The 12,771-nt window shown below is 46.8% G+C and overlaps 1 protein-coding gene across 1 annotated transcript in view; it reads right to left on the bottom strand.

Moving 5' to 3' along the window:
• Positions 1-5,357: 5,357 nt before the first annotated feature.
• Positions 5,358-12,771, bottom strand: part of BBS9 (Bardet-Biedl syndrome 9) — a 311,978-nt gene continuing 304,564 nt past the window's right edge. The window contains exons 22-23 of the mRNA XM_006085338.3: positions 6,027-6,137; positions 5,358-5,767 (exon numbers count right to left, since the gene is read on the bottom strand). Coding sequence (XP_006085400.1) covers positions 5,736-5,767; positions 6,027-6,137 — 143 coding nt within the window. The 3' untranslated portion in view covers positions 5,358-5,735. The remainder of the gene's footprint in view (positions 5,768-6,026; positions 6,138-12,771) is intronic.

Here is a 12,771-nt window from a genome sequence, read left to right on the forward strand (position 1 = left end):
ACTAGCACTTTAAACCTCTTCATTCTCAACCTGATGACCTCGGAGCCCAGGAAGGGGCCGTGGCCCTTGGAAACTTGATAGCCTGCCAGGTGCTTCTAAAATCTGAAATCCTTTCAGCCAGTGGGATGGATGACTGACTCGCTGCCTTTCGTGCCCAGCCGGGAGTGTGGGTGGGAGCTGAGGGCAGGAGAACTGTCCCTGAATATATAAGGGAAGCACCTCTCTACAGAGTCAAGGATGCACACCAGAGACCCGCAGCCCTGCTAGTCCCTGGGGCTCACTGATGCCTCAGGGGAAAGTTAAACAGCAAAACTGAAAAGTAAATGCACACTTAGCGCTGAGGCCACACTCGACCAAGGCTCGCACGGGCACACGCGAAGAGACCTGGAATGCGGGTAAAGGGATTTTCAATATGTCCTTGCAAACTCTGCCCGCTCCATCCCCATCCACATACTCTTGTCTCATTAAAGTCCAAGTCAATAAAACCCCCAATACATGTGATCTCTGCATTACTGCCAGTTTTTGGAGTTATTTTTCAAGGAAATTTTTTCAAAAAACAAATGAACTCTTTAAGGCATAGTCTCTAGTCCAGTGATGGCGAACCTTTTGAGCTCGGCGTGTCAGCATTTTGAAAAACCCTAACTTAACTCTGGTGCCGTGTCACATATAGAAATTTTTTGATGTTTGCAACCATAGTAAAACAAAGACTTATATTTTTGATATTTATTTCATATATTTAAATGCTATTTAACAAAGAAAAATCAACCAAAAAAATGAGTTCTCGTGTCACCTCTGACACGCGTGTCATAGGTTCGCCATCACTGCTCTAGTCTCTTTCTCAGGCTGCAGTGACGGTGGATTCGTAATGTCATGAGGCTCACCTCCAGGGCCCTTCCCTTACCCAGGTTCGTGGCCATGCTTTTGGGGCTCTGGCTACAGGGCAGTTGAATGGGAGACACTTAATTGGGGTTCATGGGACATGTTTATGTGGCTTGCAGTCAAATCTGAACATGGCTAAATCATCGCTTGCTGCTCTGCTGGAGAAATGGGTTCCAGGGATCCCACCCCCGCCCATCGCTCCTCACCCAGTGCCCCAGGAGGGCGCAGAGCAGGGGGCGCTGCCCACCTCACAGGCATCTTCCTCCCATTAGGCGCTGGCGGCTGGGTGGTGTTGTAAGTCATATCTGTCACAATGCAGTTCAACAAAACCCCCACCACCTGTGGTCTCCGCATCACTTCCACAGTGTAGGGGCGAAAGCAGAAAAGCCCACCAGCTACTTCAACCTGCACACACAGGAAGGCTGCCGGGAGGCCAGCTCTTGATCCAACTTTAGCATTGTTTTGGCATTTAATTGACACAATCACTTCTCACATCAGAAGAGGTTAAGGACAGAAAGAGAATATCATTCTCAATACAATTCTATGCTCATAGTAGTGCTATATGGTACACTAATCATGTGCTTTTGATATGTTGTACTCTGTACCTTTCAGGATCACTACAGTACAATGTCCAAGTAGAATATTTTCTAAAACTCATGCTGTTAAAAGACCCAATGCCCAGCAACAGGAGTCCATTGCTAATTACTGTTTATATCCTCATGCTGATATCCTGACACATACACAGAGATGGGGCCTGCTCTCTCATGACAAGAGCAACACATTCATTAAAGAATACTCCGAAGAGACGCTCTGCGAAAGGAAGCAGAGAGCAGACCTGCCGTCCAACCAAGGCCGGAAGCCAGCCCCTCTCTGCAGCCGCCCACCCCGCAGCTCCGGACTACGGTGGGCACAGCCTCGTCTCCGAACCAGAGGCCATGGCGACGCTGTGGGCACGCAATGAGGCCCTTGCTGCCGTGGCAGGTGGCCGCTGGTGGTTCTGCATTTATAGAATGCTTTTTAAGGGGTGTACACTCATCACATACATTTTATTTTGATTTTTCACTCATCTTTTCCTACAATTGTACGTGATAAGGAATCATGTACATTGTGACACAGACTACCATCTAGTTAGAGGCGGGTATTTAAAAAACAAAACACAGCCCAGCCGGAATGTGCACTGAAAGGTTAGGTTGCCAGTTCAATCCCCAGTCCGGGCACAAATGAAAGGCAACCAAACGATCCATGTTTCTCTCTCACGTTGATGCTTCTCTCTCTCTCTCTCTCTCTCTCTCTCTCTCTCTCTCTCGATGTCCTTGGTGAGGATTAAAAAACAACAACACAGAGGTAGGTCTCTTGGCTTAGCCACTTTCAAGCCAGAGAATAACTTTTTAAGAGTCATGGAAGCATAGCAAAGCCATTCTTATACAAGCTGAAGTTCCTCAAGCCGGGGGAACCCTGTGGCTCCAGGTGTACTTGACCTGTGGACACTGCAAGCCAGTCCCTGAGAGGCAAGGAAACCACAGAGTGTAGGGGATTGGAGACCTGGGGGATCGGGACACAGGCACCATCGCTGATGCCTGTCTTGCCTCTGCACATAGATTCAGGTGGGCACAGCGCCCCAGCAGGAGCCTAAGGCGAGGGGAACACATCTGACCGTGTCTGGAGGGCGGGTGGGGGTGGGCCAGGCTCTTTATATGAGCTAAGGAACCTGCTGGGACACCAGTCATCCTAAAGCAGGGCCCACAGGGGTGGGGAGGAGCATCAGAGGGGGCGGGATTTTGAAGGGATTCTGGAGTGTCTGTCACTTGGGTGACTGTCCCCAGGATGAAGGGGCTGAGGGAAACCTAGGAGGCATTTCATGCAAATGAGATATTTACATGAAATCTCCATGACATATGAGAGCAGAAGAGGACACAGCTCTGCGGCTCACACAGCCCAGGGTTCTGCCGCAGAGGACGCGCTGGGCACCTGCTCAGCATAGACGCAGCCCAGGCACGGCCCCAGCCTGGCACGGAGAGGAGAGGCGAGGGTGTTCATCAGACACCCAGGCTGCACCACAGGCACAAACCACAAAGAAAGGGGGCAAACATGTGGCGACTTAAAATTTTAAATCTTCTATTAAAAACAAACTCAGAAACAAGATTAAAAGACAAGTGAAAAGTTGAGACAATGTCCATGTCATACTCTACCAACCAAAGATTAATATTATTTCAAAACACTATTATAATCGATACGGTAATCATTATTGCCACCACAAATCTCCCCAGAAAAGGAAAGGAATAGCAGGAACAGGCAATTCACCAAAGGAGAAATATAAATGGCAAATAGGTAAATATTTAAAATGGGCAACCACATTAGAAACCAAAGAAACGTGGCTACCTTGGACTACAAGCCTCCAGTTGTAAACTGTATTTTACAGTAGTCCTACCACCAGTCTAAACGTCTGGGGTGGGGTGGGGGTGGGGTGTCTGGGCTTTTGGATTAAAATTCCAGTTCTCCTACACACTGACTGTGGGATGCTGGGTAAATTATTTAGCCTCTTTTAACCTCAGAACTCTCATTTGTAAAATACAGGTAACACCACCGCCTACATTACAGTGATGTCATGAGGAGTGAACAGAATAGTGCGTACAAAGCACCCACAGGTAGTAAGCATTCTGTAGGTGTCTGCTATTTCATTAGCACCTACTCTGATGTGCTGGGTAATCATGAGACTATCTGGCTAATCAGAAACCTGGATCTGACTTCTCCCAGCTTGCAGAGTTACTCCAAGACTGAAATACTAGTGCCAAAATAATGAGAACAATTAACAATTATTTGGGTCTTGATTTTCAAAAGGCCACTCCAAGTACAATTTGGCTCCAGAGTAATTCTTGGCCCCACTATTTTTCTGTTAGCAGAAACACTTTACGTGTGCTTTTAAATACTGAGGCCAAAGTCAGGGTTAAAAGACAGATCTGCAACTTAAATTCAGGAGTTCCTTTATCAAAAGGTACTTTCAAGTCATGAATCAAATTATTTTATCATTTTAGAACTGATATTTTAAATGTGATCATGTTGAAAAGGTTAATAAGTAACTTCTTTCCTTGGGGAATATAGCAGATCTATTTTTAAATATGTCCATGATGCATATATTGGGAGTTCTGTATTAAAGTGATTCAAATGAAAAGTAAAATTACTAAAACTGTGCTAATAGGCTTAGGACACTAATAATGATTTCCCGGAAAACATTTTACAAATATACTTCTTAAAATACAAACTCTCAGTATCACATGTAATTGTAGCAACAAAAGTCACCTAAATCCCCAAACCAGAGCTAGGAAGCCTCTGGACTTACCTTGGTAGTTTCTCCCCCACAGAACCCAGCAACCACGGAGGCGCAAATGAGCGGTAAACCGTGGAGGACGGATGGACAGAGACAGAAACCACTGCCCTCAGGCACTTACGTCACCTTCACACATCGGACAGCATGCATCAGTTTTATATCGTGGGAAATAAAGGAGAAAATCAAAAGACGAAGGGAAAGAATTGGTGGAGGGGGGTTGGCGAAGGTAAAGAAAGACTGGCCCATGCAGACGAACATGGAAACACAGAGAAGAAGAAACTGAGTTAAAGGCAGTTAGAACATCACAGGACGAGACTCAAAAAGACAGAGAAAGGAGAACAGAAATGGGCAGGTGCACAGTACCACGCCGGCCATGGGAACCAGATAGCAAAGAACACAGGTTTAAGAAGCAATTCGCTTCTCTTGCACCCCTTCTTCCAGGGAACTGCTAAAGACAGCCAGAGTGCTGCGCTTTTGCAGCTCTGGGCGCACCGACAGCCCTGACACCTTCCACCGGTCCCACGGGCTGGGTGATATTCACCTAATGGTTGATTCTGGCCCAAGGTCTAGAAGTTGTCCACGAACACACCTGACCATTAAAAATATTACGTATTCTGCTGCGTATCCTACAGAAGAAGGCTGGAAATAGTACACAACGCATCCTCTGCAGTTTGCGACACTTCACAAGAGGAACACCACGGACCATTCCCCCTGGTGCTGCTAAAGGCATTCCAAACCGGCAGACACACTTGGTTTCAATGAATCAGTCTTGCAACTCTCCTTTTAGCCTGAAATTGGCAAAGTCTCTTTTACTTCTTACACATAAAAACCTCACATTCTAACTGTAATAAAGTGTGCGTCGCCTTCCCCCTGGATTTTTAAAAGGTATCCCCCATTGGGGTCATGAAGAGGATGTTCGTGAACTTGCTTCCTTGAAACATTTTCACATATAACAGAAGGAAACTTACCTTCTTCTGCTTTTCGCCTAAGAGAGTCAATCCTATGAAAGTTCTTGGTTTAGTCATAAAACAACCCTGTTTGGGTCTTACCGTGGAGTAGCCAAGTTTTCGATTCCTTTTCATTTCTTTCCTCTGAAGAAATTATGTAGTGAAGTCACCAGATAAGCCTCTGATTACAAACCAACTCCAAGATATTGTTTGACAATGAGCTGTTTTATTAAACTTGATACATGTACTATATAAGAATTCTGAAAAATAATGGTTATCAAATTATTTCGGATCTAGGTCTCTGCATTATAAAGTCTGTCCCAGAAAGATGCCGTGTCACTGTCTCCCATGGCTGTAAACCCACGGATGACCAAGCAGCAACATCCTCTCCTGGTAGGAAAAGTTTCAGTGGACTTGCCCATAAAAATAAAAGTCCTGGCCCCCATCTCTACACAGTGCCACATCCAGACAGGTGAGCAAGAGGAAGCACCTGGGCCAGCCCTACGCCTGCGCTTGGCACGAGGTCCACACAGCGTCAGCCCGGGGCAAGCCATCTTCCCCTCAACCGGACAACTCTATGTGAACTACTCCGAGACTCCTTGCAGGGGTGCAACTTCTAGAAAAAAGAGAGTGACAGAGAGGGGAAGGTCTGAATCAAGCATGTCAAACATGTGGTCCGCCGGCCGCGAGTTTGACATGCTTGGTCTGAATATTGAAAGGAATACACAAATGATCTAACCGAGCTGCGCCAAAGTGGAGGGGAGGGAGGAGGAAGGGAGAAAACGAGCAGCTTTGCAGAACGCCCTGGGGTACAGGAGACCGGCAGGTGCCGCTGGCCCTGACCTGGGGCTTGTGAAGGCCACCCCTTCCCTTACCAGGCGTGGGCGGCTCCGCCTCGAGGTGCTTGTGGCTGCTGAACAGCTCGGTGGAGTCTTGCTCTGTTGCCCTTTCCTCCAGGTCTGACTCTGGAATCGGAGCGCAGCCGCCTAGTTGGAAAACACAAACGATACTCTCAGAGCCGGGCCCCCAAAATCTGCCCCTTCAGTGGCAAGTGCAGCTGGAAAAAACGTGCCAATCAACCATATAACAAATGATGTGACAATAGTCTTCAAGAGCGGACCAGAAAGAATAATCCTATTATATGTCTCTCTTTGGTGAAAACACTGGGAATGAGTTATTGCCCCTAAAGACATATTATACTGACGACCGATCACTTAGCAACAGCAGCGATGGTGTTGCCTTTAAGCTTTCCTTTCCGAAGTCAGAAAGGACAAAACCTAGTGCGGCTGGGACATCACACGATAATGCGCTTCAGCAGGCATTCCCTCCAACACCAGAGCGTCAGAAGCCATAGGAAGCAGGGCCCACTGCCTGCAGGGGACGAGCCCTTCCTGGGGTGAAGAGGAAGGCTGCTGGTGATGTGGGCTGGTCTCTGGAATTTGACTCTATCCCTGACGCCCAGCACTTTCCAGGACAGATGCAGACGCCTCCTAGTTCAGCAGCAAAGCCACACACTGCATTGTGGGAGCTTTCAATCCCACGTCAGTTCCAAGTGACGGGAGGATGGCACCATACTGGGTGTAGGTCACCTCATCCTCCCACCGAAGTCCTGCACGGGAAACTCGTGAGAACTTCCTGACGACGCTACCACTCGAGTGACCCATCCGCCATCATTCCCTGGATGCATACAACATGCCGTAGACGGCACAGGTTTCCCCACAGCCAGTCTTCTGGTGAATGAAGTGTGCTTTTTTCCCACTGAGGTTTTTCACATACTGAGCCGAAAGCCTCACACTCAAGTTGAGCTTTACAGGTGAGGGGATTTATGAAGAAAGATGGGGGGGTCAGCGCATTCAAATGAGAGGAAGTGGCAGGACCCCAGGTCTGAGGAAAACACACCTTACCATTCATTCCTCTGCGTTGTCTCTGAAAAAGAAATGGATGCCGAGGTAACTCGAAAGGAAAGCATTTCCACACGCATGAAAGAAGCATCAGCGTTAGAATCCCCCATCAGGGCAATGGAGCTGGCCCTGCTACCTCTGCACTAGGCAAGGGGCCCATCCGGAAGAACCAGGCATATTTTTTACATCAAATTTATTGGGTGACGTTGGTTCACAAAGCCATAGGTGTGTTAACAGGCTTATTTTTAATCTCTTTTCCAAGCCCGTAGATCATGGTAACAATAATGATCATTATTAAGTGCTTTCTAAATGCTAGAGACTCTGCTCATGTTATCTCACTTAGCTCCTACAAACCACACCACCAAACAGGTGTTATTATTCTCCGTTTACGGAGAAGAAAACGAAGCTCCCACAGATTCGGTACCTCGTGACTTTTGTTGCCAGGTCTCCGTTGGCTCGTCTTGGCTGTGACCGAGTCTCGGGCCTCCCTTGTTTCTGATGGCCTGGCCCGATCTGAGTACTGGGCAGGTGTACTGCACAATGCCCTTCCACTGAAAACTGTCTGGTGTTTTTTCTCATGATTAGACTGGGGGGAGATTTTAAAGGATTCTTTTCATAAATTCTTAGGGTCTCCACTATTTTAGGAGTGTCTCCAGGTGTTCCTTCTCCTCTATCAAAAGTAGAAGCCAGTGGGCCCTGGCTGGAGAGGCCACTGCAGGGGAAGGAGGCCAACAACGAGGTGAGGCTAGACTGTGAAGTTCCAGCAGTGGATGGGCTGGATCCAGCTGGAGGACCCAGGGCAGATTCTGGGCAGTGGACCAGGCTGGATCCAGCTGTAGGACCCAGGGAAGGTTACTAGTTGCCTCATCTATAAAATGAGGGTCTTACTGAGCACTTTCATGAGGCTCAAGAGACCATGGACACCCAGCACAGTGCTTGGCATATGGTACATTTGATCGTCTCTGCCTTTTATTCATTTTCTTGGCACAGAAGCACTTTCCACACCATTTCTATGGAATCAGAGAACTTTTGCTCTTGGTTTAACCACCTTCAATGAGAAGAGAGCAGAACAGAGGCTCAGAGAGGGTGGCTGAGGCCCCTGAGGCCTCAGAGCACGTTCCTGGATCTCCAGTGTCCCAAACCGTTGGCACTTCCTCAAGAGCTCTCTTTTTCCAGAGAAATCTCCGTGGGCTGGCTTGTGCTAACTAGCACTTCCTTTCAGCGATACAGAAAAGCACAGGGCCGGCAAGCTCTGCTTTGGGTATATCTTAGAACTTTGCTGACTTATTTTCTTGCCACAGTGACCTTGGCAATCAAGTAGGGCAAGAATATTCCATTCCTTTAGGGAGTCCTTCAGGGAGGAAAAAGTCTTTTCTTCATTTTTCTTCATATTTTAAGAGGAATGGAACAGGAGACACTGAGAATCACAAATGACCCTGACTTGCCAACCAAAGAATCTTCAGCTCATGGGCCTGAACTGCCACTAAGAATTAGAAACAGCAGAAACCTCAAAATATACACCAGTGACAGTTTTCTTTTCATCAAGATTTACTTGATGGATAACGTGTTTTTTGAGGTTAACATTCAGATTTTATTTCAAAGGTTTCTAATTCATGTGAAGTGTGGGGAATGGGTGCTTTGAAAATAATATTTCACTATCTTATTAGTAAATATGAAGAACTTCCCTGAGAGACTATGAGTAGTTAAAAAATTCCCTGTAAATATATTAATTTTTAAAAGTTCTATTTTCTCTCTCTCTCTCTCTCTCTCTCTCTCTCTCTCTGTGTGTGTAAGTGTGCACACATATGCATACAGGCATATAGACATATATGAAAGTTTTCCTGATAATTCTCCTCTACTCTGTTTATTTTTCTAGTTTTTTAAAATACACTTTTGCCCAGCCAGTGTTGCTCAGTGGTTGAGTGTTGACCTATGATCCAGGAGGTCATGGTTCAATTCCTGGTCAGGGCACATGCCCAGACTGCAGGCTCGATCCCCAGTGTGGAGTGTGCAGGAGGCAGCTGATTGATGATTTTCTCTCATTGATGTTTCTATCTCTCTGTCCATCTCCCTTCCTCTCTCTGAAATCAATAAAAACATATTTAAAAATAAATAAAATACACTTCTTTTCTAGGTCAAGGAGATGTAAACTAAAAAGCCAAGCATTTGGCAGAATGGAAGAGTGGCAGGAAGGGAAGTGGGCAGAAGAGAGAGGAAGATGGAAGGTGAAGAGAAAAGGAGGAAAATGATTCATCAACACATTCTATTTTCTGTGTAAATTTTGGGGTGATTTGCTGAAGGTGTAGATGATAAAATATTAAAGTATACAAATATGTTAGCAGTTTGAAAAATGTCTCATCATGCGGATTAGGAGGTGGAGCTAGGAAGAAATGTGGAGAAGGCACAGGCAACGACATGCACAAGGGCTGCAGAAGAGATAAAAAGCAAAAAGCTCTAGAGGAGAAGTGGCTTCAATCCTTGAGATCAAACCTCCACTGACCTTTCCTTCCAACTGGACTTCAGACCAAAGGCCCAGTCCGCCTGTACTTGGACCTAACATTTCCCTGAGAGCACACCAGAACTGGGGAAGCTGTGCTGGCGGGAATGTTTTTAATGAATGACGTGTGTGTGTGTGTGTGTGTGTGTGTGTGTGTGTGTTTTCTAACCTTAAGGGCCATTCTGGAGAGCCAACATTTCTGTGAAATTGGGTTTACAAAGGTGCTTACTGAGCAGATGCTTTCCAGAAAAACACACAGACAAGATGGTTAATAAATACAACAGGCATTGACTTCACCAAAGGACATAAAGCCCTGAGAACGTAACACGGCGTTAGGTTGGGAACATCAAGTAGATACCACGTGACACACTACTGCTCTCGGGAGGGAACCTGAGGGCACGTGCCCACAGCTTCCTCATCTCCACTTCCATCCTGCCCTCCACTCGGCTGTGATGTGGAGGCATTCCAGCCTTCACCGGGGGCAACCTCACAGTCCCCACACTCAGCAAAGCAGGAAAAATGCCCTCTGCCTAGTCTCAGGTTCCCAGTTCCAACACACGATACAGTGTTTCTACGTTCTTTTTCAGTCCAGTCTACAACTTTCCTTCTTCCGGGATTTGCAGATGCCATGCTGACTGCACTGAGAGTGGCTTGTCCACTAACGAGAGATACTAAATGCTTAACCACACAAGGGCGGGTGGAGGTCACTGTGATGGTGACCAACGTGACGCCCTGTGAAAAGTTTGGGAGTTCAATCCCACTGCCTAATAACAAGCTTTGATCCCCCCACACAGGGCGAGAACGTAAAACGTGTTCAAGACTACGCATGTACCTATGTTTGAAAATATTTCCATTTCACACCTCACAGCAGAGACCGAGTGTGTGAATAAAAGGGAGTCTAATATATTTTAAGAGGTCTAGCATGTGTCTCAACAAGTTTTAAACTCCCCATAAAGGCTGAATACCGAGTCCCCTGGGGTGGAAGGGCTCCAGCCGAAAGTCTGGGTTTAAGAGAGAGGGTGCTCCTGGCATTAAGATGTTTCCGCACCTTGGGTAATGATAGGTGTCCGCGTATTCTTTAACTGGACCACCGCTTGGAACCGAGGTCCACTTGGTTCAGAGGTTTAAGAACTACAGAAACGTAGCTGCTTTCATCCATCGATAATTATGTAAACAGAATGTAGCATGTAGAAAAAGAGTCCTATTTACCAAAAAGCAAGCACAGTCCATAAATCCAACAGGTTGGAATGGATCCAGGGCAAAAATTCCTCCAGATGTCAGTCTGTAAACAGGCTTCATAAAGCGAATTCCCCCATTAATTGTTGGCAGGAGTGATCTCTGCGCAGCGTTAGCGCACTGTGACCCCCTGCCACCTGTAGGTGGGCTGTCGTCTGGTCTGCAGAACGTGATCACTGACAATGCAATGAGCTCGGGAGGAGCTGGGTCAGCGCAGCTGCGTTTGATAAGGAGAGAAGGTACCGGAAAATGACCACCACCCAGGAACTCGGAGCCCGGTTCACTGAAGGAAATGAGAACTCTCCTATTATTTGCATTACATCTGTTTTCCTAACATGTAATTCTTAACCTGGAGCACTTGGAAAGACACACACCCAGTAAGAACGGGAACACAGAACTTAACAACACACCACCTACTCACTATTTTGTTCAAGTCTCCCATCACAGTGTTCCCGCATGTTAACCAGGCCATGATGTCCTCCAAACAGAAACACAAAGGTAGCACCGCCCTGGTGGAAAGTGGCGAAGCGGGGAAAGTTAATATTTGCTTTCCTTGCCAGGCGGTCAGTGTCTGGAGCAACAGGCAAGATCGACCGCCTCTGAGCCAGCTCTTCCCTAGACTGATACAAAGAGAAGCTGGTTTTTAAGTTCCACTTTGCTTCTCGATCCTAAGGAGATCCAATGTACAACTGGAGAGAGACAATCTGAAGACATTTCCAATGCAATACTTTCCTAACTCCCTCTTCAGAGACCAACTCTCTCAAAAGTACACACGTACAAATAAAACATTATAGCTACAGTTCAGAAAGAAAGGAAGCCAGTGGTTCTGCAATAATAATTTCTTTAAAAGAATGAATAGTAGGAGCAGAACTCTCCTCCACCAGACACGGCGCAGTAAGAGAGCCATGTTCGCCATGGCCTCCCCCTCGCATCGATGGCTCTTAATTCCCCAAGGATCCCGGTGACATGTCTTCAACTTGGGTGTCTTTCCACAACCCAACTGAAAGCCATGGTCTTAACCAAATGGTGTTGTCTTCAGCAACACCAGTGTCTAGGTCAGGGTTGGGCAAACTTTTTGACTCAAGGGCCACAATGGGTTCTTAAACTGGACCGGAGGGCCGGAACAAAAGCATGGATGGAGTGTTTGTATGAACTAATATAAATTCAAAGTAAACATCATTACATAAAAGGGTACGGTCTTTTTTTTTTTTAGTTTTATTCATTTCAAACGAGCCAGATCCGGCCCACAGGCCATAGTTTGCCCACGGCTGGTCTAGGTGGTGGTGAGGAACCCAGCTGGGGGACTGGTTCTGACCAGGTTGAGGGGAGAGAACCGGCGGCCTGGAGAGCGCCCACTTTAGCATCTTGTCTCATGTGTGATGAGGAACCTCAATAAACACCCAGGACTAGGTTTAAAACAACTCTTCTATTCTCTAACGATATCTTTCGACAGTCTGTTCCCTGTTTCTATGTCTCTGGATCTACTTTGTTCATCAGTGCATTTTGTTCTCTAGATTCTGCATGTGAGTGAGAGCATGTGATACATTTTGAAAATAGCACAATAAACAATGTCCCATTTGGCAGAAAAGGGACAAGTACACAAGATGAGAGACTCGCCCACTGACCATGGGACATCCCGAAAGGGGGCGGGCAAGGCGAGTATCACAGATGCCCGGGCCTTGGTTTCCTTTCCTCTAAACTGCAGGAAAATGTAGCATTGACCTTATGAGAGGTGAAGGTGAAATTAGCTACTGCTAGCAATACAGTTACCACAGAGCCGGGCCCAGAGTAGGCCCCCCATAAACGTCAGCTGTTATTTTCAGCACTAACCCCCAACATTCGTTAGCGATTACAGCTGGCCAATCACACTGAGGACAGCATGATTTATACTGGACCCCCTATACACACATTTGGGTAGAAGCTCAGGACGGGTAAAGCAGCCCAGGGGTGGGATTCCCCCCAGGTTTCCCAGCCCCAAAACCAAAA

Source organism: Myotis lucifugus, unplaced genomic scaffold, assembly GCF_000147115.1.
Source record: "Myotis lucifugus unplaced genomic scaffold, Myoluc2.0 scaffold_18, whole genome shotgun sequence".
Classification (NCBI taxonomy): Eukaryota; Metazoa; Chordata; class Mammalia; order Chiroptera; family Vespertilionidae; genus Myotis; species Myotis lucifugus.